The sequence below is a fragment of the Chlorocebus sabaeus genome, chromosome 9 (genome assembly GCF_047675955.1).
Source record: "Chlorocebus sabaeus isolate Y175 chromosome 9, mChlSab1.0.hap1, whole genome shotgun sequence".
NCBI lineage: Eukaryota > Metazoa > Chordata > Mammalia > Primates > Cercopithecidae > Chlorocebus > Chlorocebus sabaeus.
The window spans coordinates 19,686,993-19,714,883 of NC_132912.1; the positions used below are offsets into that span (position 1 = coordinate 19,686,993).

Genomic DNA, 27,891 nt, shown 5'->3' on the forward strand with positions numbered 1-27,891 from the left:
CTGTTGTTTTTATCACCCCCACAAACTCCCATAATCGGAAGGAATATAGAACAACATTTGTCACCCCAAGTTACCTGCAGTTTTCTTTCCATGTAGAAGATTCCACTAAAAACAGCAGTCCTATCCCCCACCAACCTTTACCTTCCGCATTATTACTTCTCTGTCCTGCCTTAATTCCTTTACGTTTCCCAGGGCAACATTTTGTAAACGAGACAAACTTGACGGAATAGGAAATCTCCAGAAATTCTGAGTCAACAGAAGAGTGTGTTTATTTTTATTGCATCTGTTTTCCTTAGCCATGTGAGTTTCCAAGAGGGAAATGTGTTTTCTGTTTTACTTCTATCATTTGAAACAAGGAGGATCTCATCTGTCTCTGTGATGAAGAAACATTTTACAGCACTGTTAGGACGTGGATACTTTTAAAACTAAATGTGAGGTTGTAAAAATATTTGAAATAACAATGGCTTGAAAATACTGTGCATATCTGCGCCGTTTTGTCAGGAGTTTAATAAGGTGGCAAATACCAACAGACACAACCCTATGGAGATTGCGCCATAGCTAGGAAGTGGATTATTTCCATATAGAAGTTGGCTGGTACACTGGGTAGAATAGTATCTTCTCAAAAATCCATGTTCTTTGCAAGACCTCAGAATATGACCTCATTTAGAAATATGGCCTTTGTGGATATAATTAAGAAGTGAATTAAGGGCATTTTGGAGTAGGATGGACCCTAATCCAATATGACCAATGTCCTTAGAAGAAGAAGAGGAGAAAACACACAGAGAATACCATGTGATGAAGGAGGCAGAGATTGGAGTAACTTATCTACAAGCCAGGGAATGCCCAGCATGGTCAGCCAAAAAGATGCTGAGAGAAAGGAGTGGAGCAGCTTGTCCCCAGAGTCTGCAGAGAGAGCAGGGCCCTAGCAACACCTTGAATTCAGACTTCTGGTCTCCACAACTATGGAAGCATCAATGTCTAGTGTTTTCAGCCATCTACCTTGTGTTACTTTGTTACTGTGACTAGGAAACTAATACAACTGGGAGCATTGAAGCCTACTTTATAGTCAAGAACTGGGTGCAGATCTTCATTATGCACTGCTTCCTGTTTTCTTTCTGTCTCTCTTGTTTGCTATCTGGGATAGGACCCCACTGAGCCATGAGCTCTAGATTCTGTACAGCGGGCAGAAAACCTTGACCATGGGACATTTTCCTTCTGGATCCTGCCCCAGGTCAAGGTGGTTGGAAACCCTCCCTGGACCTGGAAGCCATTAAGGCTTGGCCTCCCATCACCATGGCCCTCTCCTAGGAGGGACTCAAGGCTGGCATGGCTCTGCATGGCAGGCATGGTGGATCAGGGCACCTGCCCAGCTCAGCCAGTCCCTGGTGCCCCTTCTTCTGAACCAGGTGGCGGCAGCAGCCATGGGCAGAAGAGACAGCTAGGAAGTGGTCTCATGGAAGCCCAGTGGAGCAGAGAAATGAGAAACAAAGCACATTTCATCCAACTTTAGGCAGGAAAAGCAGAGATTCGCCCCCTGCCTCATTTTCTTTCTCTTCCCAGAATAATCATTAAACTTTTCCCTTGCTCAGCCACCCCCTTCCCCCACAAAAAGAAAAAAAATCTTCATTATGCTAACTTACTACTCATTGGACCTGATTTTTCTCATCCATGAAATGATTATTGTCAGGATTTAGTAATATGCCTTTCCTAAGAGTTGCATTAACCACTTCACGCAAATGAGGAATCATTTTGAAAAACCTACGAATCATTCTTAAGTGACCTAATATATCACTTAATATTCCCCATTGAAACATGCTGCATCTGAAACTCCCTTAGATAAAGGCAGTAAATAACAAGAGGTGCTATGATATGTTCAAACGCTGAGGAAACTCCAGTTTGGGAGATTAACATTATGGGCACTTTCTCCCCTTCCCCCAGTGACTAGGTTTTGTTGTTATTGAATTGAAAGAAAATAGACCTTCAGAGAGTGAATGGAGATTCTAAAGAAAAGAAATGTCATCATAGGGCATCCTTTTTGTCTTGACTTGATAAATGTAAGTTAATGGCAAATAGCAAGGTGTCAAACAAAATAAAGAATAAAATTCATAATAAAGTTAAGGGGAGTAGTTCAAATTCTGTTTCACTGCTGAAAAATAATAGCTCTCACTTCATTAATGAATAGAGACTCCCATTCTTCTTTCATATCTCTAGGCTGGACTAGCAAGTCCAAGTTAGAATTTTCAGGTGTAATCTCTTAAGCACAAATCATTTAAAGGCAGAGATCTTTGTCAGTTGTGTTCAATGGTGTATTCTATATGCCTAGATGAGTTCCTGTTATGTAGTAAGCACTCAATGAGTATGTTGTATCACTAGAGAAATATGTTGAATGAAGAGATAATTAAGTAAAAGTCACCGTTAGTTGAATTTATGTGGCACCTCTCTCTTCATACTCACCAATGACCTCAGCCTGCAAAGTTGTCTCAATTTTGTGTTTGGGGAAAAGAGAGATCAAGAACAAGAGACAGAGAGAGAGAGAGAGAATGAATTTTGTGAATAGTCCAGCAGGCTCTGTGTGGTTGTATTGAGTGGTGGAAAGAAGACTGCTGGAATAAAATTATGGAGAGCTTGGTCTAAACCATGGTTGAGCCACTAGATACTTGTACAATTTTGGACAAATCATTTAAACTCTCTAGACCATGTTATGTCATTGGGGAAATGAAATGGATGATTGCTTAAATCCCTTCCAACTCTGCCATTTTGTGATTATATGAGACTAGATTTGGAGGAAAGGATTAGGGAAACAGAAAGAAGGCACAGAGCATGACATGGGAGAGTAGAGAATTCAGAGAGAATGAGGAGGGAGTTAAAGGAGATCTGGGAGTTAGAGGAGCGAGGTAAAAGTAGAAATGTCGTTGCAGTTAGATGCAGAAGACTTCTCACTACTGGATGTGTCTTTGAATTTAAGTTTGCCATTCATACAGTCAATGCTAGTTGACAATCAATGTGCTGCCCTCAAGTTGGATTGGAAAGACAGGTAGGAATGTAGCAATGTCTACAGCTCTCGAGGAGTTTACAATCTAAGAAAATACTGTTATAATGATGCATACCTGAAAGTTTAAAGTACAGTTTGCCCTTGAACTACATGGATTCGAATTGCCCAGGTTCACTTATTTGTGGAATTTTTTTCAACCAAATGCAGATGGAAAATGCAATATTCGTGGGATGCAAAACCCACATATACAGAGGGCAACTATTCGTATAAGCAAGACCCAGCAGGGCTAACCAAAGCCCCAATTTGTAGCATTTGCCTATTTGGTGTAAATACTCCCAGCATGGTTGATTTCAGGCTGCTCATGTGACATTCCTGAAGGTGATATTAAGAATAGATACTCAGCATCATCTGGTGAACCAGTACAAGCAGGATGCTACACGTAGTGTCAGAGGAGTGAGCCCCAGGTTCAACAGCACCACTTCCCTCCCAGCTAGACAGTGGGAATAAAAGCAAAGGCCATGGTTCATGGCAAAAAAATAAAGTAAATAAATAAATAAATAAATAAAGTAGCACATTTACTCAGCATTATTAATAGATATTATTGCCAATGAGCAATAATGTTTTCATAATAAGGATATTTGTACCTTTTGTTTCAGTTGATAAAGAAGGCCTCAGAAGTCTCTTGGTTATGAATGATAAGGAAATGCCTTTAGTGTCTTCAGTGCCTGTGCATACCTTTGTAAATATCCACTTTGAAACCAGTTATTATCCACTGCTCCATATCCTTACTCTCAGTACAGCTCAGTCAGTAAGTTCTATAAATGTTGCCATCTTTTCTTCTCCCAGTTTCTTTTTACTGCCCAAGTTCTCATTTGAGACCTTCTGATTGTTCATCAGACTCTCTGTAACGACCACATAACTGATGTATCTAATTTATTCACACATATACAACTCCCAAATTAGTCCTCTAGTACCAATTATGTTGTCAGTTCCAGAAAGGTAGACCACTCCCCTATCTTACCACAATAGAGAAAAGAATATGTTATTGCAAGCAACAGAATTGTGCTTGGGCTAACTTAAGCAGAAAGTAAGTTTACTGAAAGGATATTGGATTGCTCCAAAATTCAGAAGTAAGGTTAAAAATCCAAACCAGGGACATGAGCAGGAAGAAAGTGAGACAACATTTGAGGGTAAGATTGGCTAATGCCACTGCCTTCAAGTAATTGCTTGAAGAATTGTACCCCTCTGCCATCACTATGAATAATCTTAAATACTCCCTATGTCATTCTTCCAAAATTGAAAGTGCTGGTTGGAGCATACCATTTCCAATCCCAAGTCATACTTCCACACTTCTAAGTCACATTAAGTTACTCTATCATCTTTAATTTGCACAACATGCCTCTCTGGATGATAGCCATTCTTATTCTCATTTTATCAGAGTTAAGCTTGAAAATTCTGCAACATTTGTGCCAAATTATAACATTAACCAGCAACAATAAACCCTCTATGTATACTTTCATGTTGTATAATAGAACACAAATAGAAGGGAAATTAATCAAAATACATAAATTCATGCAAGTTGTAAAGAGGAGAAGAATGCTTAGTGGTTAATTGCCTACTAAATAAGTTTCTTATTCTTTAGTACACCTACTGACTTATCTGTCTCTGTCTATAAAATGATCCCTTTAAACAGGATCCTTTGTCTTTCTCAAGTCATTACCCATATCCCCTCATCTCCATGATTTTAGTCCTACCACTTCTCTGGCTGAGAAAGCACAACCCTTTATCTCCTGTTGTGTAAATCCTCCTCCAATTTCGGGGCAGAGCAAAAGCTGCTTTCTTCATGAACTTATCCTTAATCCTCCCCACAGGAACCCATGCTCTGAGATTGTCTTAGCTTTAACTTTGCAGTTCTTCTATAGTATATCTTACAAGATACTGTTGATATCTGTAGCTTGTTCTCTGTCATTTTTAGTTTCTCCACATTGAAAAATCCACATTGTCTTTTTTTTATAGATATATGGTGATAGGGTTATGGATAACTTTCTCCTCATCTTTAGAATTTTTTTTCTCTTTTATTTTTTAATTTATTTTTTATTATACTTTAAGTTCTAGGGTACATGTACACAACATGCAAGTTTGTTACATATATATACATGTGCCATGTTGGTGTGCTGCACCCATTAACTTGTCATTTACATTAGGTATATCTCCTAATGCTATCCCTCCCCACTACCCCATCCCCACAGTAGGACCTGGTATGTGAGTTTGATTTAGCAAGAATGAGTGATCGTTAACTTCAAAATGGATTGAGAAAATGTAAAATAAATTTCAAGTCAGTATATAACATAGAGTAGGTATCTATTGTATATAATATAGCAATTGTAGATGAATTATTTAGAACTTTGTTTTAATATGAGTGTCATTTTTATGATTTTGGTTCAGTTAGTGATTCATAGGCCTTGTTTTAAAATGAATAGTGATAAATGTATAAAAGCCGAAAGGAAATGATTACCAGGCAATCCTGATTCACTTATTGGATTATAGAATATTATTAGATTTTAAATCTATTATTGTGGGTCATGAAGTCCTTACTGTTTGTCAGAAGATGGGTTAATTCCTTTTTGCTCCTGGAAGGGATATTAGATTTGAAGGCAAAAACACTAGAGCCAGAAAATGGCATTAAATGCTAATACCAGGCAGGCTTAAGGGAGTAAAACCTGGATTCCCTGCTTGACAGCCTTTGGAGGAGTCTGCCTGTTATACTAGGAGGTGGTTCTTACTTGGTTGCCTGCTGCTCATCAGGCTGGAAGGAATTTTGTTGAATTAGGGGGAAGAACTCTAAATGACAACCATGGAAAAATCACTCTCAGTGTGAATCATATTCCATTAGCTTGAATTTCACAAGTGTCTCATCCAGAACTCAAAGATGAAACATAAACCACTGTCCCAACACTCTGTCTTAAAGATGAAGGCTTTTATGTGAACGATGACATTGGTCACATAAATACATATGCATTAATATATATGCAGCATAACATATATATAAAATAAAACATAACATGGTAACTTAGTCATTTCACAACCATATGGAAACAATCATCAATTCCTAAATTCCTGGTCACTTTTGGAAATTATAACTTTTGCTGACTCTTATTTTCACTCAGAAAAGCTCAGCATCCAAATGTTTTACCAGGCCAAGCAGGTCAGAGAGATTCTGTGGGCTTTTCACAGCCAGGGTCAATCTGGCCCTGTTTTGTTCTCTTGGGCTAAAGAGAGTCTACTTTTATTATGATTTTTCTGATTCCTTGGAACACATATGTTGTTTGCTGGAAAACATCCAGACTTTATAAAAACAAGTTCATTTGTTGTCTAAGAAATAGGAGAATGCAATGTTGTTTTACTTAATAGTCTAAGTTTTAAGAAAATATTTTTTTTTTTTTTCAGATAGAAAAAGAAGAGACTTTCCCAGAATGGCCTTTTTTTCTTTTGTAATAGCATCTTATTGATGTGTAAGACTATTTTACCCAGAAAGAACCAGTGGCTATTTGTAGAAATAGCTGAAAATGGGGGCCTGGGTGGGATTGATGGTTCAACAAAGAGTGATTGTGCATACACATATGAGTCTTCATTTTTTACCATTGTAAATTTGCTCAAAATAGAAAACATGGGATTAGAGAAATAACCCAGTTCCGGGTGCAGTGGCTCATGCCTGTCATCCCAGCACTTAGGAAGCCTGAGGCAGGTAGAACACCTGAGGTCAGGTGTTTGAGCCCACTCTGGCTGACATGGTGAAGCCATGTCTCTATTAAAAATATAAAAATTAACTTAATGTGGAGGCACATGCCTGTAATCTCAGCTACTTGGGAAGCTGAGGCAGAAGAATCGCTTGAACCCGAGAGATGGAGGTTACAGTGAGCTGAGATCATGTCACTGCACTCCAGCTGGGGGGACAGAAAAAGAAAACAAAAAAGAGGTGACAAGCTCATGGCTGGGTTTTTTGTTTTGTTTTGTTTTGTTTTCACAGAATACATGATTGACCAATTTAAAGACCAGTCCAAGAACCAAAATATCTAAACCTTGTGTTTTGTCCTTCCTTCTTCTTCTGATGGTGTTGTAACTCATGTTATGCATGCTGGTGAGATGTGCACCCTGTGGGTTTCCATATACATCTTTTAGCTTACATCTTCATACTTGAGTCAGCCTGTTCTGACCAACAATCTCAGGGAACGCGTGTTATATAATGGGACAAGATAACCCAACAGAATTTAATCTAATAACATTTAGTTGTTTCTATTAGGAAGGCAGAAATTATTCTCAACCTCTGTGTTTTATAAAATAATGATGTAGTCATATGCAGTGCTTTAAATGTTAGATTAAGGGGCTCATTCACATTCCTCAAAAGTTACTCTTCAGTTAAATATAGCTATATTTGTCTTTGTCTTTAGTGCCGATCACTGTTAACTGGAAGGTATGGTATCACAGCCACTTGTTCTATTTGGTTGCATCATAGAGTGGTTGAGATATTGCACCTGGAGGGTATCTATTAGAGAAAACTGTAGAATAACAGACAAGTGTAGAATAATACCTGACTCTTGAGTGGTCTTCTCTAATGCCCATCTCACTAAATGATTTTTCTCTCATTTGACCTTTCTAAGACAGGTAAAGCAGATGTTCCCAAAGTGCATATGAAATTTAACATTCTTCCTTCACTGATAGATTGTCTAAAACTCCTAGAAGTTTTTTATTGTATATATATATATATATGGTGTGTGATGAGAGATGGCTTCTCACTCTCCATTCTCAGCCTTTTATACTAAGAGAAAGATCTGATAATATTGATTGGTGCCAAAGCACCTGCTCATAATTTCTGTAAATAACAGCTTTCCACTCATAGGACTGATGATGACTTTCTCTTTCTCAGCCTACACCAGCTAGCCAAGAATATAATGCATGTCCTATGGTCTGAAATATTCGTTATTTCCTCTGTAATTTTAGGGTTTTCTAGAGAAGAACGTGAGCATAGGTGAGTCTGAATCAGATGTCAGTGTGTTGAATACCAACTAAAAATGGTAGACTTAACCCTATAAGGCGTTGGAGAACCATTTTTGAGCAGAGTTCTTCCTTTGGGAAATGTGTGCTGGAAGAAATGTAAATGTTGAATTAAAAAAGGAAAGTATTTAATAATACTGGGCCTAAAGTTAGAAGTCAAGAGTTGAGGATTTGGGGAATGCTTTAGCTATTAAATAAACGTGCAGTAAATATGGACTAGAGCTCAGTGAGCAACAGCATTAAATTAGGCCAAGTACACAACCTCGTCCAACATTGCATATAATTGCGGCCACGCTAACACAGATATGTCAGACTGGGAACTATTGCACCATCTGGAAATGATTAAACAGGAATGAATCTGTAATGCACAGGGGTCCCTCTGGGTTCCAGGGCTCATGGCAGGAAAAAAAATGGCCAGCAACCACCCTTCCTTTTTATATTTTTAATATATTTTATCACTTTTACATACGTTTTAGATTATTGGGGGTTATATGAAGGCAGTAAATTCATCATGTATGCAATTTCAGTCATTTGCAGTGTTATCACTATTTATGGATATGGAGGAATTATTTAAAATCCCGGCAAATATTGATGTTGGGTAAAAACGATAACTCTTTTGGGGCCTCTTAAGACATTCTATTTCTTCAGATCCTATTTTCTTTCAAGTCTGCAGCCTCTTTATGTGCTGGGGGAAAGGAAGGACTCTGTTAATAGGGTTTTCACTTCTCCACCTCCATCTCATCTTTCCTCTAAATGATGTTGCCCATCATCCACTGCCTGGCTATCTTCTCCAAAACTCCTCTATTATTAGTAAGTAGCTTCCTGCTTTCAGGTAACCTGCCTCTGGATGCATGCACACATATTTGTACAAATAACATATACATACATAAGTGCATTTATGTTTGTGTTAAGTTTGAATTTTTTCCAGCTCCCTCCTATATTGATTTTATTTAGCTTTGGCCTTAACTAGCTGCAGTTATTCACTTTGAAAATAATTATCACTTTGTACTTGGCATCTCTTCTCAGATACTTGTTAGCTTCCACATTGGACATAAGTTCTGGAAAGTTCTCCATTTTCTTCACTCTTGTCTCTCTGTCTGGCTTTTGACTTTTTGGTTATGGCCGAACGAGCCTTCTTGATTTCTTATACTACACGCACTCTGTGTACTTTACCTCACATGCCAGGACTTTCTGAGTCTTTAGACAAATAGAGGTCATGTTCCATCTTTCTAGGAATATTTAAGCTGTTAAATATATGGAAATGAAATAAGATCAAATTATTCTTTTCTCTGTCCCCATTACAGAGGATGATTTTTTAAACTAAAGAAGAAATTAATATTTGTATACTTTATGAGGGGCTCTTATGGAGACATAACCACAGTTATAATTCACAATAACGTGAAAACAAGAGTACTTATAATTGCAGCTACTAAATTATAATAGTTTCCCCTCATAGATTTTTTGGTAATCTTTTTGAATGCTGTTAATAAAATGCCTCCCAGAGACAATTACCCATTTGTAACAGGTGTATTATGTTTTACAATGAGCATTTTTACTGTCTATCACTGAGTATGACAATATTTGGCAACAACATAATTTCTGCCCTTTAAAACTGAAGTTCTACGTGCATATCATTTTTCTTTCAAGACAGACAATTTTCCTTTTCTCTAAACATATTAATCATAAAGATAAAAATCCATCAGATTATCCTTGGGCACTTTAAGCTTTTATGGAACTTGTATGAAATTCGTGAGAACATTTCATTGACTTTCACTGTAAATTATCAGTGTGAAATAATTTTTATTGCTATAAGAAATATGTTTCTACTGCTATGCAAACGTTAAATGAACAATGAAGCTTAACGTCTTGTGGGAGGACAAAGAAACACCCACAATGTCAGGAATTGGAACTGTCTGCATAGCACAAAGTGAAGTGATGGTAATCAGAGACATGTCTTGGTTACTACGAATGTCGAAGTTCCTAAATGCCAGTTCCTAAATCCCTTATCCTAGGTGTTTTTCTCTTCTTAAATATTTTCTTTTGCTCTCTTTAAGATCTATAGGAAACAAAAATGGCAGATTTATTCATATATATATATATATATATATATATATGCATGCATATACAACATCATTTGCAAAAGTCCGTTATGTAAAATCACATAAAACTTCTGAAGCAATTGGTAAAGACCTGTAGGATGCATATGAAATAAATGACAGAATTCTTTACTTAAATATAAGTTTATATTCAAATATATTAGAAAGTTTATTTTTTAAAGAGCTTTCCAGTTTCTGTATTGTTAATCTATCCTTTTACTACTTATGATTTAGTCCATGGAAAGAGTCAATGAAGTCAATGAAAGAATTCTTCAGTTCATCCATTTTGATTATCTAACTTCATATTAATTATCAAGAAAAGTAAAATTCCTGTTTAAACCATTGATGTATTATTCATCAATGTAAGAAATGTTGATTGAACACATACCTCATGCCATTTACTCTGTTGGACACTAGTATGTCAGTGTATTCTCAAAGAGAGGTTAAAACTTGTCCAATATGATTTGGAGTGTCCAAGCTCTATTTGAGTCACAGTTTTGAGCAAAACATGAGTAAAGACCTGGTGAAGATGCTATAATAGTAATATAATTACAATTTCCTGACAAAGCCCAAGTATAGCTTTGATTGGGGGATTTTCTGTTGCTTCAGAATCCTTTTTCTCAAAGCTAATTTGTACACTAATTCCCTAAATTCTAAAGTAAGATTTCTTATTTATTCATTTATTTAGAGATGGAGTCTTGCTCTGTCACCCAGACTGGAGTGCAATGGCACGATCTCTGCTCACTGCAGTCTCCACCTCTTGGGTTCCAGTGATTCTCTCACCTCAGCCTCCGGAGTAGCTGGGATTACAGGTTCATGGCACCATGCCTGGCTAATTTTTGTATTTTTAGTAGAGATAGGGTTTCGCCACGTTGGCCAGGCTGATCTGGAACTGCTGACCTCAAGTCATCTGCCCACCTCAGCCTCCCAAAGTGCTGGGATTATAGGCGTGAGCCACTGCACCTGGCCCAAAGCAACGTTTCTTAACCTGTTTTCTGCTGAAACCCATGCTAGCTGATGTTTATGTGCTTGTCACATTACTTGCACAATGTAAAGACAAGAGAGTGAAATTGTATATATTGAATAATGTACAATTTCAGGGTAAACATTTTATTGTACATTTTAAGCATTGGATTACTGCATATTAAAAGAGATTTAGAGAAATTAAAAAATTAAAATTTTAAGAGAAAAGTATCAAATATGATGTACAGACTGAAATATATGTTGTAAGGGATATTGGTACAAGATAGACAGACAGATAGATAGATAGAAGATAGCTCAATACCAATGTTGGTATTTATGTGTACCAATATTAGTATATATAAATAAAGTATGTCTAAATATGTGTAGCTATATATATAGCTGTGAATGCACACCCTTATTCCTTACTGAAGGAAGCATATTTGGTGGCATACAAGTGAGTGAGAGTAACTTTATTGCTAGTACAGCCTTGAATCAGCTCCAATATACAAAGAATAAATCAGTTGCAAACAATGGCATGAGATATACTTTATTGCTGATTCCAACACACTTGAAACTTGGGATCCTTTTGAGAAACACTCCCTAAAGCATATAAACTAAGCTTTCATATGAATCTCTTTGTTCTTCTCACCCCAGCATTAGGTCTGTATAATACCCCTAATCAGATGTAGCTTGAAAACTGTTGACTTAACAAAAACAAACAAACAAACTCCATTAAGATATATAATGAGTCATCTTGTCAAGATGAATCAACGTTTTTTTGGAATGTCTTTATTTTCTCATCTCTTTCCCTCCATCACAGTCACCAACATTTCTGAGTGCCCCTCTACATTTCTTTTGTACATCCCTTCATCCTTTCTGATGGTACTCTTTGGGGTATATGCAAACGACACTATCAACACAGAATGTACTATTTTCATTTGCTTTCCTGATCTAAGTTTTATTTTTGCACTGAGCATGTTAGGCTCTTCCACACAGTAACTGTCTCACATAATGAATGACAACATGAATTTCCAAGGAGGCTAACTACTGTCGGGACCGACCTGAAAGCATTTCCCTTGCACAGTCACCAGCCTTGCACCTCAATGCCATTGGTTTTTAGCAACCTGACCAAGCAGCTCACTGGGCATAGTAAGAAATGGATCAATGTGCTTGATCAAGGCACAGTACATTTATCAAAGTGTTATGCATTTACTTGCTGGATTGCTACATTCTCAAATAAATTTAGAGAAATTAGAACATAGAAATTTTAAGAGAATCACCAAACATGAGGTGTTGGTTACAATGTAGGTTCTAAGGAATATTGGTGGTGATATATATATAATATATATAGACATATTTTATATATGTATATATTTTATATGTGTATATATTCATATTATATATATATATAGGTAGTGAGATATCTATCTATAGATCTGTCTTATGCCTTTGCAGGGATGTTCCTGAGAGAACTTCTATGAAATCTCTGATTTGGAGTGTACCTTAAAGTCAGCTTCCCAGGGAACCTGACTTATGACACTCTAAATGAATCTAGTTTAAATTAAATCTCCTCTGAATTGTTCCTCAAATTTTCATAAGACAGATCTATAGATAGATATCTCACCACCAATATTGTTATTTTTATATATCAAAGCTAATACATGTATATATACAGTGTGTGTATGTCTCTGTGCGTGTGTATGTGTATACTTTATACTCTACAGCAGTTTTAGGTTCACAGCAGAATCGAGAAGAAAATTTCACATATACTCCCTGCCCCCACCCTCATAGTCTTACCCGCTATTAACATACTGCACCAGAGTGGTACATTTGTTACAGTCAATGAGATGAACCTACGTTGGCACACTGTTGTCACCCCAAGTCCATAGTATACATTAAGTTTCACTCTTTGTGTTGAAAGTTCTATGGATTTTGACAAACATACAATGATATGTATCCACCATTATAATACAATACATATAGTTAGTTTCACCGCCCTGAAAATCTCCTGTGTTCTACCTTTTCATTCCTCCTTGCCCTACCTCCCACCCCATAATTCCTGGCAGATCTTTTTCCTGTCTCCATAATTTTGCCTTTTCTAGAATGTCATATCTTCGAAATCAGACAGCGTGTAGCCTTTTCAGATTGGCTTTTTTCACTAGTAACATGCATTTAAGGTAGTGCTGAGGTTTTTCAGAGTATTAAAAAGAGAACAATGAATGTTGTTCTTATTTTACAGAGTTAAAGGAATCGTATATTATTATCAGCTCCAAAATATAAAGAATAAATCAACTGCAAACTGCAACATGAGATACACTTTATGCTCACTGCAACCTTTGCCTCTTGGTTTCAAGCGAATCGATTGCCTGAGCCTCCTGAGTTGCTGGATTACAGGCGTGTGCCACCACGCCAGGCTAATTTTTGTATTTTTAGAAGAGACGGAGTTTCGCCACGTTGGCCAGGCTGGTCTCGAACTCCTGACCTCACATGATCTGCTGCCTCAGCCTCCAAACTGTTGGGATTACAGGCATGAGCCACCATGACCATCTAGCCACACTTCTTAAAGCATGTATATAGCAGAGTGCATCCAAGTCAAAAGATAAACATAGTACATCTTCCAGGAGAATTAGTTTATTTGATTACCTAAAGGAAACCACTTATATCAAAAAGTATGGATTTATAGTAGAATACAGAGTTTTCATTAGGTTAAAACAAGAGACAAAATAAATATGGAGTGAATGAAGGACTGTTCTTGGCTAAGAGACTACCTAGACTCTCCGTGGGAAGCAAAGTCATGTTCTCCCTACATCAGAAATATTTCTTTAGAAAATTTGAGGAGCAATTCAGAGCAGATTTAATTTAAACTAGATTCATTTTTATGTTTGGAGAGTGTTGCAAGTGAGGTTCTCTGGGAAGCTGACTTTAAGGCACACTCTAAATCAGAGATTTCTTAGAAATTGTCTCAGGAACATCCCTGCAAAGGAGGGGAGGAAACAGAACTGGGCATCTGCCTGGTGGCAGGTGGGGTTCAGCTGTGATGCAAGTGCAGTGAGAGCCTCCACCAATACCATGGGGAGCTCTGGAGCTGCACTGGCTCTTTGTAGATGTCTTACCTTGAGGCATAGGGCTTAGGCCATCTTATCTCCAACTCACCAGTCAATGAATGGAGCTGTTCCCAGGAGGTGGTGTAACTCTGGAGGGCAATTCCTGGAGCCTGACTCAAACATGAGCTGTCATCTGGCAACCTCCCAGCAGCTGGGGGAATGGACACCTTGATGTGGATGGAGGAAGCTGGGCAACAAGCCAGTATGCACTATAGGCAGGACAAGCCCAACGGAGTCTTTGAAAAGAAGGGTCTAGAGCAAGTGAGTTCTGAGTATCATTCAATTTAAAAAAATTTGGCATTTAATGCAATGGCTACCTCCAAAAGGAGAAATTTTTATTTTTGCACATCCACTGTAAGAAAAAATATAGACACACACACACACACACACACACACACACACACATCATTCTGAATAGGAACTGGGAAACATAAGAAGTCTGTTTGTTTTCAAATAGAGAACATTACTTTCCTCATTTTTTTAAGACTTAGCTAAGTCATAGATATATTACTAAAGTTGGTTCTAGATTCTTGTTATATGCAAAGAATTTGTTAAACCTTTTCGACTTTGGTGAGCTCATAAAGATGAAAGTTTCATGCATAAAATACTTTAGAAAAAAGAATTTCTGTCCTTCTTAAGTGTGAGATTAATCTAATGGAAAGTTTGCAGAGAAACTATTTATTTGACCATGGTCCAGTACCAGAAGAGCTATATATAAAAGTATAAATATTTAAATGCAATTTACTTTCAAAGTTTGAATTTATAATTTGTACATTGGAACATTGCAATTTTATATGCTACTGTGATCTCAGGCAGTTAGATTAAAACATGACAGTGATGTCTCCAAGTCATACATTTATCTATCTCCTACTTAAATATACTAACTTCTATGAACATAGGCTTCCTAAGCACAGCCACGTGTATCCCAGATACATGACTTTAGTCATAGGATCAGAGTCTAAATTCCTTCTAGATATATCTTCACTATTGGTTTAATGAGGAGGGAGAGGGACTTTCAAATCTCATTTTTTAAATGAACTCACTATATCATCTTTACATATAATACAAATTATTCTCATACAACCCATAAATAAAATAGTTTAAAATGTCAAGAAAACAAAATAAACCATTCCTGAACTGGCCTCCATTGTTACCTGGCTCTGTATTTTCCCCTTAATATATTGTTGAGTCCCTCACTAACTAGCACAGAGACAATACAGAGTGTAAGAAGCATCCCACTAATCACCAATTAGTGAAGTCCTATATATTCACATACCTTCTCTGACCTTTAGAAACATCAGATAGTCAACACTCAGCAGTCAGCCTCTGCTTTAAGTTTGGCTTAATGTGGACTCAAACATTTGCTGCAGAAAAGTTTCATGTAACCAAAGTTTATTACACTAGCATTGAGTCTTTGGATATTTAAAATTTGTGGGCTTCAGGGTCTTCATTTGTAAAATGAATTGGTTGGATTTGAAGCAGGCTATCTTCAGGATTCCTAGTGTAACATCTTAGATTACACTATGATTTTATCTGGCTTTAGATATGGCAGCACATGGCCTTTCACCTGTAGTGAAGATTCAAGGACGGAGTGCAGTGTGACAAAACCATAGCAGATCTCTACGTCTGTGGCTCAAACCTGTCCAGGGTCTCAAGAGCCAGATTCCCTGGGTGGGGGCCACTAAGAGACAGTAAATAAATGATACTGTGATATTGTAACAATTCCCTTAAATTCTAAAATTGTGAGTGCATCTTTCCAAAGTTTCTAATTTACTGCATGAAAGTATCTTTACTCTTGAGCACAATCTGATTTAATAGTCCAATTGAAGGCATAGAAATCAAAATGTCTTTTTTAATTTGAAGGTGTCAGTTTCCATGTCAATGATGCCTTTTTAAAAAATATTGTACCTGTAAGAATGGCCATAATTAAAAAGTCCAAAAGCAATAGATGTTGGTGCGGATGTGGCGAAAAGGGAACACTTCTACACTGCTGGTGGGAATGTACATTAGTAGCACCACTATGGAAAATAGTATGGAGATGGCTTAAAGAACTAAAAGTTGAACTGCCATTTGATCAGCAGTCTCACTATTGGGTATCTACCCCCAAAAAAGTCATTATATGAAAAAGACACATCCATATGCATGTTTATAGCGGCACAATTCACAGTTGCAAAGATATGGAACCAACCCAAATGCCCATCAATCAGCAAGTTGATAAAGAAAATGCAGTATATATACATCATGGAACACTACTCAGCCATAAAAAGGAATGAAATAATGTCTTTTGCAACAACTAGGATGGAGCTGGAGGTCATTATTCTAAATGAAGTAAACCAGGAATGAAAAACTAAATATTGTATGTTCTCATGTATAAGTGGGAGCTAAGCTATCAGGATGCAAAGGCATAATAATGATATAATGGACTGTGGGGACTCAAGGAGAAAGATTCGGCATATGGTGAGAGATAAAAGACTATATATCGGGTACAGTGTACACTGCTCAGGTGATAGGTGCACCAAAATTTCAGAAATCACCACTAAAGAACTTATCAGTGTAACCAAAAACCACCTGTTCCCCCCAAATTATTGAAATTAAAATAATTTTTTATGTTCCTGACATTATGATAAGTCATATTATTGAATCACATTTGCCTGTTTTGTGGGCTTCCTATTAATCCTAATTGGAAATTAATTTACTTCGATTAACAAAATTCATTGTATACAGTAATAAATGCAACCTGTAATGTCCCAACACTGGATGGAGGGAAATTCCCTAATGCCAACATGACTTGACCTGCTCTCTTTTTAGGTCCTGTCCCAGCGCAGCCATCACCCTGTGAAGCTGATCAGTTTTCTTGTGTCTACACACTCCAATGTGTCCCTCTCTCAGGGAAATGTGATGAACATGAAGACTGCACGGACGGATCCGATGAAATGGATTGTCCTCCCAGCCCCACCCCTCCACTCTGTAGTAACATGGAGTTCCCATGCTCTACAGATGAGTGCATCCCTTCCCTCCTGCTATGCGATGGAGTGCCTGACTGCCACTTCAATGAAGATGAACTCATCTGCTGTGAGTTACTTTCACTAACTCAGTGTGTCAGGGAAGGAATGCTGCTTTAGAATGAGAGAGAAGGCTCCACAGATAAAATGAAGTTCTCTAGAGCCTTACTGTGATTGTATCATTAATAACACAGCTTTCTGTGTTATGTTGCAAAACAAGGCATCTGTCCTCTGCTTAGTGTTTCTAGAAACACCCTGTTTGCGGTCATGCTAATTTTTGTTAAACCTATCTATTTCCTTTCCCATTTACATCGAAGTCATTCATATGGAAGATGCCATTATGTGTTTTTATCTCATTAACGTGTTCATGGAAGTGGTTTGAAGAAATTCAGTTAGAGTTTCTTCCTACCACAAAGGTTCATGAAGATGGCTCAAGTAAAGGGCATATTGATAGATATTTCCTTTTTCATCAAGTGGCAAATGTTGATTTTAATGGATCTATATAGTTAAGGGTTGGATCTGGATAATTACCTGAGTAAATGTCATGTCATTAGGAGTTCATGGGATAATGCATCCTAGAGACATGGGTTTGAATTTCATCCCTGTTACTTATCATGCATGCAGTCTTGGGGGAAGTTATTTGAGTGCTGCCAATTTTGTTTTGTCATCCAGGTAATGAATTCAGTAATACCTAACTTACAAGGCTGTGACGATTTGAACAAATGCATGTGAAATCCCAAGCTTTGTATTCAGTACCTTTGATTTTTAGTATAATAAGCCAGTGTCAGGTAGGGAAGGAAGAATGTTAGGTAAGAAGTAATTACACACATCTTAAAGTGAGTACATAATCATGGTGGTGTCCAAACGCCTAGCATTTTATTTAGTTATTTGCTTGCTTCCTTACTTATTTTATATTTTATTATACCATATTATATTTTTGGATTAGTGCTGCAGTGATAGTGGTCCATAAACTATATGTTAATGATCATACTTTTTGGAATAGTAAAAGTCAGTTTGAAATGTAACTACAAGAGGGGAACATTGAATGAGTCTGGGTGCAGTGGCTCAGGCCTGTTATCCCAGCACTTTGAAAGGCCAAAGTAGGAGGATCCCTTGGGCTCAGGAGTTTAAGCCAACCTGGGCAACATAGTGAGACCCCATCTGTACAAAAATAGCAATAATAATAATAATAACAACCAGGTGTGGTGGTGCATGCCTGTAGTCCAAGCTACTCTGAAGGCTGAGGTGGAAGGATTTCTTGGGCACAGGAGTTTGAGGCTGCAGTGAACTATGATTGTGCCACTGTACCACTGCACTCCAGCCTGGGGGACAAAGTGAGAATCTGTCTCAAAAAGAAAAGAAAAGAAAAGAACGAAAGAGAGACAAAGAAGGAAGAGGGGAAGGGAGGAAAGGAGGAAGTGGGGGAGGGAAGGAGGGAGAGAGGGACAGAGAAGGAAGGAAGGAAAGGGAAGGGAAAGGAAGGGAAGGAAGAAGGAAGGAAGTAAAGGAGGGAAGGAGGGAAGGAAAGATGGAAGGAAGAAAGCAAGGGCTATTTCAGGGACCTGTGTAGTATGGGACCTCTAGAAATCTGGAAAAATTGGAAGAGGAGTAAAGATGAATGAAAGAAAAGAGAGATGACCTTGGGATGTTTAAAGGCTTTAGCCTTAAATCAGTAAAACTGTTTTCCTGGTTCAGACTAACAAATTGGTTTTCCAACTCCCTGTTATTTCCTACCTATATATTCTCTCTGAGATAAAGTCAACCTGTCAGGTCTTATAATCTTTTCTTAGAAGCAAGGTAAGCAAATGGAGGTGAATAGAAAAGAGAAAGCCTGCCAAATTACTTATCCCTGTTCCCATCAGAGCTCTAATGTAATTTGGCTGATAGAAATCATACTAAGTTCAATATAGTCATATGATATTTGGCTTCAAATAAGACTGCTATTTAAAGAGAAGCTTAGGGAAGTACTGTGTCCTTATAATGCTAGGCATTCATTGGAAAAATGGAGTTTGCCTAGTCCTATGAACTTTTGTTCCAAAAGGGAAATAAGCCTATTTTAGGAATAGATGGGGGACAAAATTCTAGAACAAAATTATAGAATAAGAAAATTTAGTGGTCAAAATTCACCAAACATTTGAAGATATAACGGTCTTTGGGAGCTTTCCTATTGGTTTAGAATGCCATTTTGTAAACTCACATTCATTCATTCATTTATTCACAAACCTCATTAAGAGCCTAACTGACGCCACATATTATGTTATGTATTGACGAGACAGATAGATATGACACTGTCAGAGCTCAGGCTGACGATGTGCTATTCATTAGTGAAGGAGGCTAGTCAGTGAAAGTGAGGAATAGTATATGATCAATCCTATGACAGAGACAAGCGTCTCATGTTAGAAGGCACACAGGGAACTCTCTATGGTGTTAGGGAGTCTTTACATTTTCATGAGAAGAGTGATTACACAGCCAAACTTGGAAAGACAAATAGTCATTGGATGAATAAAGCAGAGATCTGGATTCAAGTGAAGTGAAGATTGTTCCAGGAGCAGAGAACAAGTCGTTAGAGTGAAGCATATTTTGTGTTGCTAGAGCAGAGCCTGTGGTTGGAAATGTAGAAAGAATCCCGGAGAGTGAAGCGGGACCCACATCTTGCAGAATCCTCACCCCCGTGCCACCATGCCAGTGCTACATAACGGCACTTAAGTTGGATAGGAGATGGATTGGAGTGAGGAAGAGGGACTGGTTAGGAGATGTCAACAGTTCAAATATAAAGCAATTGATTAGACTTTAAGGTAAAGATTATTAATAGACTTAAGGGATGGTCAGGTGATAAGGAAGAGAAAGGAATCAACAGTGACTTCCAAGACTGTGTTTTCAGGGATCACGTCTATAGTTTGCTACTAGAGAAGTTTTTCTGAACACATAGGTCACCAGAAGCACAGGGAGGAGGTACAGCCTTCTCTCCTGAACGTGAAGCTGGCTCTTGGTCTTGCTTTGTTCCAACCTACCATTTGCCATTGATTATGTCCTTCTCTTCCTTCCAGAAAGTAAAAGGGAGAGAATGTAGTCTGAGTGATTTTTGTTAATCAAAAAAAAAAAAAAAAGAAGGACTTCCAACTTTCTAATTTGGACATCAGGTCAGCTCATGTGCCATTGCTTGAGCTAGGGAAAATAGGAGAAGAACATGTTTGGGGAAGATGTGGCTTCAATTTTAGATGTGTTGTATATGATACCTGTGACCCGTGCACATGAAAATGTTCAGAATGTGTTTGGAAGTGTATATATAAAGCTCAGGAGAGAGCTAAAATAAGATAATATAAGGATGCATGGCCATCAGCGTATGATTATTGAAGCTGTGGGTGTAGACGAGATCAAAGAGAGAGGAAAGAGATAAAGTGGCAGGCAGAACCTGAAGGAACAGCCAAAAGACTGTTTAGAAAAAAGCAGACATTGAAGACACTGAGAAGATGTGGTCCTAGACATAGTGGGGTCACAAGAGACTAAGGATCTTAAAGGCAAAAATCCTTTAGTTTCAAAATCTTCACAGGTTGAAATGTTTCTGAGAGATCAAATAAGAGAGGGCCTAAAAAATATAAATTGGAAAAAGCCAAAAAAGTGGTTTTTGATGATTTTGGAGAGAGAACTTTTTATGGAGTGGAAGGGCAGAATTCTGAAGCTACTCTTTTTTAAGAGCAAATGGGAAATGTAAAAGAGGGAAATCAATTGTAGATAACTCTTTCAAGAAGTCGTAATTGGAGTGGAATGCAGGAAAAAAGAATTGGTTTCTTTGTTTTCTGTGGCTTTCTCATGTTTAAATGTTGTAGGACTAAGGATTTGGAGATGTTTACAATTTTAGACAGGGAAGTCAACAATAATAGATGTTTACGGGCCTTTATTTTTGCAGAAATAAATTTTCTAGTATTAGAAATGTTTAGATAAACCTGTGAGTTCAACATTTAAAAACACTTCATATTTGAATATTGTCTTTCCATTGAAAACATTAATTTTTCATGGACTGAAGCAATATAGTTTTTATCAAACATATCTCCTTTCCCTAAAAAAAGAAAAGAAAGAAGAAACATGGTTAATTGTATGGAAGAACAGCACAAAACTAGAAACACTCTTTTCACTGATATTCCTCTGATAGCCATCTTCTATTCACCAGGAGAGTTTCAAGATTTCATCAGCCGTTGTGTCAGTCAATATCCTGGCAAGAAATACTTATTGATATTGCGTAAGTTGAAAAAATATTAATAAGGGGATTGTTTATTAGAGAAATAGTATGCATAGCAAAGCCATAAGGGATAGTAAGAGTGAGGGCTTTTATCACCTACAGACCAAAGAGTGTGAGAGGAGGTTCAGTTACCTGAGCCTAGAGTGAGAAGGGAGTACATGGTAAGATGTTTAGTTAAGGGAAGCAGTTAGTCCATGCTGATCTCAAAGGGTCTCTTCGCTCCATATTAATCTGCTGGTGGTGTTACCCATTGGCCAAATCCAATCATACACCAGAAGTTTAAAAGGCTTATTAATGTATCCTTATCGTCCAGCCTTCCAGGGCCCAGATGGGGAGAGAAGGTGGAGAATAGATCAGGAGAAGTACATGGAAACTAGGCATCAATGACAGAACAACTGTGGAAAACAAAGGGCATAAGTGGGTGTTTTACCTCCTTTCCGATGGTAATGGAGATGTCCTGTGAAGTGCATAACACTTCTGGTGATTTGGAATGGGTCACATTCCTAAGACTTGTGGATCACACCTTATCATCAATATTTTTGCTATTGGCTTTTAAATATGTTAGCTATGATCTCAACATCTGATAGTGCTTTTCAACAACAGTGGTGAAGATTATTCCTCTGCATTTACCTGCTTCATTTCTTACAACATTGTTCCTCAGTTTTCTTCAACATTAAAAATCATGGTAATTAATCTGTTTTAGGGAGGTATTGGAGGAGTAAATGAAATTAATATGGTAGAGTGCATAATACACACAATAAATTATTATCCTTTCCCCATTAAATTATCTCATAGTTTCATTGAATATTATTTAAACTGCTAAGATACTTTAATAAGAGTACTGGTTGAATTTAAATCAAGAATAAAATAAATATCCATCCTGCTATATGTTAGGTGTGTGTGCCCTGAAGGTCTTGTAGCCTTCATTCTCATGGCCCAAGACCATAGTTTCTCTGCCATTAGAAATATTGATCTGCTGCATATAGATTTTATTTTACTAGAAAATAGGTGTACATCCATAGGCTTACTTTATGTTCAAACATATTTTCCATGCAGCAACTATAATCGATTGAGAAATTTTGCTTTCAGGAAGTAGTGCCAATGAACCATTCATAAATTGTTTAAAGTATCATCAACCTGAGTGAATGAGCTATGTGGCACAAAATGCCCTGTGTTACTTAGCCTATTTTGGTAAGAAAGAATACCAATTTCTAGGATGAGAAATGTAATAACTATTTTTGTTTGTTTCTTTTTTTTTTTTTTTTTTTTTTGGGGTTCACATAATCACATTTAGTTGCCTTTCTGACCTTATCTTGGAAAACATCATAAAGGCATGTTTTCTAAGTATTGTGTACAGGGCATGTATAGGATATAAGATTTCTGTCAGAAACCGCTCACATCATCTTTAAACAATTGATGCTCAAATATGAACTGTCTGCTTGGAATCATAAATATTTACAACGCTGACATTTGATTATTTTTTTGTTAGTTTTTAAGACCGAGTCTCACTCTTTTGCCCAGGTTGGAGTGCAGTGGCACAATTGTAAATCACTGCAGCCTTGCCCTCCCAGGCTCAAGTAATCCCGCCATCTCAGTCTCCCAAGTAGCACAGGCATGCTCCACCATGTCTAGCTAATTTTTTTAAAACAAAATTTGTAGAGGTAGGATCTTGCTAGGTGGCTCAGGCTGGTTTCCAGCTTCTGGGCTCAAATGATCCTGCCGCCTTGGTCTCCCAAAGTTTTGGGATTACAGGTGTGAGCCACTATGCTCAGCCAAATAAGTATTTTATAGATTTTAAAACATAATGTCTGAAAGAGAATGTACCAAAAAATAGATATTATTCATGGAAACATTTTGAAACGTAAGTTTTCTATGAATTTTATATATGAAATTTTGGCTTAATATTGGAATTATTCTATGTTGTACGTATATTAATAAAGAAGGAAAAATAGAAAGTGAATGGCTCAGATTATTTTCCTATATTCAGTACAATGTTATTTGCCTTATGGATGCCAATAAATATTAGATGCATTCATAATTTATTTGCCATCTACTGTTAAAAGAATATGAATATTAAATATAATTTTAATGCTATTTAAAATGCAACAGAAACTAATATTTTGTTTATAAATTTCATGAAGCCAAAGTCAGTTTTTAACTATCTAAACTGTTAACTTTCTAAGACAAAAGTAAAACTTTTTATATTGAAACCATTTATTTTCTGATTTTTTAATGTGTTTCAACTGCATTTGTGCCAAAGTTGTGAACTTATATCATTTACAAGTTAGAGCTCATTATTATGCAGTCAACTTGAAAACAAGTTACCAGTCACATTAGAAATTGGATGAAGAAATATGGATAAATTCCTATCTCCAATAGAGGAAGGGTTCAAAATATATGTTTTCAAGAAGTTGAGTAGTATCTGCCATATTTGTATACAAATGTTAATATATTATATTGTTTAAAACCTCAAAACTATGATCTTATATTATCTCTCAGATTTTTGCAATGAAAAATAATGGTAAAAATATATATGCACACACAAAATATGTGTATATATACACACACATATATATCAGATACATATATACACACATATTTTTGTGTGCATACAAAATAAAATAAACAGGCACACCTTGTTTTATTGTGTATTGCTTAATTGCGCTTCACAGATGTTTCATTTTTTACAAATTGAAGCTCTTCATCCTTGCATCCTGCAAGTCTATCATTGCCAGTTTTCTAACAGTATATGCTCATATCATGTCTGTATCCCATTTTAGTGATTCTCACAATATTTCAAACTTCTTCATGACTATTATATCTGTTTTGGTGATCTGCGATCAGTGATCTTTGATGTTACTATTGTAATTGTTCTGCGGTGCCGTGAACCATGCCCATATAAGATGGTAAATTTAATTGATACATGTCCTGTGTGTTCTGACTGCTCCACCAATCAGCCATTCCCCCATTTGTCTCTTCCTCTCCTTGGGTCTCCCCGTTCCCTGAGGCTGAACAATATTGCAGTTAGGCCAACTACAATAGCTTCTAAGTGTTCAAGTGAAAGGAGAAAATGCAGATCTCTCACTTTAAGTCAACAGCTAGAAATGATTATTAGTGAGTAACGCATGTTGAACACCAAGATAGGCTGAAAGCTGGCCCTTTTTCTCCAAACAGCCAAGTTGTGAATGTGAAGGAAAAATTCTTGAAGGCTCCTCCAGTGAACACTGGAGTAGTCTTGAACACTATTCCAGTGAATATACAAATGATAGGAAAGCAAAACAGCCTTATTGTGGATATGGAGAAAGTTTTGACATATTCCTGCTGAACCCTGGAACTCAGAGGAGCAGGGTTAGAAGAAAAGAATAGATTGATACCACTATTATTTAGTGCTTTTGAAATCTATCCAGACCTTCTGACAAAATGGTGCAGTGGGTTCATTCTTTGACACATTCCCTCTGCTCCAGCCTAATCTAGAGCAAAGTTCTAGCTATCTTTAATTCTATGAAGTCTGAGAGAGGTGAGGAAGCTTTGGAGGAAAAGCTGGAAGATAGCAGAGATTGGTTTATGAAGTTGAAGGAAAGAAGCCATCACCATAACATGAAAGTACAAGATGAGTCACCAAATGCTGAGATGGAGAAGCTGTACCAAGTGATCTAGATCTAGCTAAAATCACTGATGAAGGTGGCTACGCTGCACAACAGATCTTCAGTGTCAATGAAACAGCCTTCTGTTGGAAAAAGATGCCACATAGGACTTCCACAGCTAGAGAGGAGAAGTCAATGCGTGGCTTAAATAAAAACTAAATATTTTCTAGTTATTATTTTGTTAGACATTAGGCTGTTGCACATTTAATTGGCTAAGGTATAGTGCAGACATAACATATGCGCTGGAAAAGAACAATTTTATGTGACTTGTATTAATGTAACATTAGCTTTATTATGGTTATCTGGAACTGAGCCTACCATATCGCTGAGAAATGCCTACATACTTCTTCATTTTTAACAAACATTATCTTATAAGATTTTGCTTTAAGAGTTTATCTTATAAGAGTTTGAAGATTATTATTTCCTAGTTTACTTGGTTTGCAATGTAATTTATCTTGTCTATGTATATCCTAAAATGATTTAAACATTTGGGAAAGCTGAAGATCAGTCTTCTCCTGAAACCCTAGACAATTTCTGCCATTTGATTACAGCTTTTTGTTTGTTTGTTTTGTTTTGTTTTACAGAATCTTGCTGTGTTCCCAGGGTGGCGTGCAGTGGCACAATCTTGGCTCACTGCAACTTCTACCTCCCAGGTTCAAGCAATTCTCCTTCCTCAGCCTCCCAAGTAGCTGGGACTACAGTCACAAGCCACCAATCCTGGCTATTTTTATTTTATTTTATTTTATTTTATTTTATTTTATTTTATTTTTATTTTTATTTTTATTTTTAGTAGAGACAGGTTTCACCGTGTTAGCCAGGCTGGTCTCGAACTCCTGACCTCATGTGATCTGCCCACCTCGGCCTCCCAAAGTGCTGGGATTGCAGGCGTGAGCCACTGTGCCTGGACCAGCTTTTTTTTTTTTTGGTTTATCTGTACTACTTCCTTATCTAACCTCCCTAGTCAAAAATGACCTGCTGTACTCACTGAACCAATAGAAAGCTTATTGATTTTCCATCTGTAGACTTTATTCCTACTCTACTAAATGGCTTTTCTCTAGAAATATTAAAATTTAAAATATGTTTAAAGATTCTGATCTTAACCTTTAGCTTTTATAGATCTCTGTATGCTAAAGGAATTTTCGTTTTTATAAATGCTTCTCTACAGCAATGCTTTGCCTACTAAGTTTGACCTCACGGAATTTCTTTTCTTATTGTTTTGAGCTGTTTATCACTCCTGTATTGTTGTTCTCTTGTCATCACCATGTATGATTCTGGTCATTCATTTTCAAATTTCTGCCCTGAACTCTACATTCTAAGTTCTAGGACACTGTGTTACATATGGTGGAGGCTCAATATTTTTTGGTGTGAATTCATAGTCTAGCACCTCAGGAAGAATTGCTCAATAAAGAATATTGCCTAAATTTTTCAGAGTCAGCATTTTCAGTCAATGGAGATACATTTTCTTAAAAACACGATTTTTTTATGTCCAACTTTAAAATATATTTTAATGGGCCATTTTCAAAATTAATTGTGTCAATTATCTATGATACATAAAATAAATTATTTGTTCCAACCCATAATTATACTTGAAGAAAAAAATAATTTATGAAAGAACTGGCAATATCTGTATAAGAACCATACATGGGGACATTTATTCTTGGGTCCTTTAAATAATTTACTTTGAAAAGGTTGTAACTTCATTGTCTTTATTCATGTGCAAGGAATTTTTCAGACTAATCATCTTTAAACTTTTAGTAGCAGGTTTGGAGTAAAATGTTCAAATGAGAAGTTGTATATGATACCTTTAAGTAAATCAGAGGAAAACAAAGCTGTTCTTGTTGAACCTGGGTTAAGTGCGAGACAGTTCTGACTATCTACTGCTGCCTTTGACATATTTCTGCTGAACCCTGGTACTCAGAGGAGCAGGGTTAGAAAACAAGAATAGATCAATACCATTATTATTTAGAGCTTTTGAAATCTATCCAGACTTTCTGACAAAATAGTGCAGTAAGTTCATGCTTTGACACATTCCCTCTGCTCCAGACACATCACAATACTAGATAGTAGAGTTATCCCATTAAATACTCTTGAGAAACAAGATGAACATCAACACTGGCACAGACCAGAACCAGAGTAGAACCACAAAAGGGATCAGGCCTGCAACCCGGAATTCTTAGCTTCCAGGTCCTGAAGCAAGCAGGAAAACAGAGGAACCATATTTCACACTCGATGGCAGCCTGAAATGAGAAGTTCTCATTTAGCTCTAACTCAATGCCAACCACAGCCTCTTCTTTCTAGGAAGTTGTAATCCTAAAGAAAGGAAGAACATAGTACAATTTTAGAACTGAAAACTGAGCTTCCTAATAGACAAATCAGATATCATTAAATTAATCAAGTTGCATACAAGAAAGGTAAAGTGCTTTGCAAGACTAGATAGCCATTGAATAGGCATCAATGCGATGGGCATCAATACGGACACTTTTCTGAAACAACCGAAGTCTTATGAGCAATAGCATCTCTCAGCTATTAAAATGTTTGCCTACTGAAGTCAGATCAGTGTCTGCTTGCATTTCATGCAATGCATTTGATGACATGTGTAACACTATGTAATGCATGTATTAGTCAGCACAGGCTGCCATAAGAAAATAACACACACAGGATAGCTAAAACAATAGGAATTTATTTTCTCAAACTTCTGGAGGCTAAAAGTCCAAGATCACCATGTAGGCAGGTTTGGTGTCTCCTAAGGCCTCTCTCATTGGCTTGCAGATGGCCACCTTCTTACTATGTCTTCACATAGC

General features: G+C 37.1%; 1 protein-coding gene, 1 long non-coding RNA gene and 1 other non-coding gene across 4 annotated transcripts in view; 2 read left to right on the forward strand and 1 right to left on the reverse strand.

The window, feature by feature from the left end:
• Positions 1 to 184, reverse strand: part of LOC103237972 (uncharacterized) — a 59,128-nt gene extending 58,944 nt beyond the window's left edge. For both annotated transcript variants that reach the window (XR_499028.3, XR_012093898.1), the window contains exon 1: positions 75 to 184. This is a non-coding gene — a long non-coding RNA (uncharacterized lncRNA). The remainder of the gene's footprint in view (positions 1 to 74) is intronic.
• Positions 1 to 27,891, forward strand: part of MALRD1 (MAM and LDL receptor class A domain containing 1) — a 687,535-nt gene that overhangs the window by 532,101 nt on the left and 127,543 nt on the right. Inside the window, exon 34 of the mRNA XM_008002435.3 lies at positions 17,016 to 17,279. Within this exon, the coding sequence (XP_008000626.3) occupies positions 17,016 to 17,279 (264 nt within the window). The remainder of the gene's footprint in view (positions 1 to 17,015; positions 17,280 to 27,891) is intronic.
• On the forward strand, positions 20,075 to 20,289 carry LOC119618831 (small nucleolar RNA U3). Its single transcript, XR_005235196.1, has one exon. It is a non-coding gene; the product is annotated as a small nucleolar RNA U3 (small nucleolar RNA).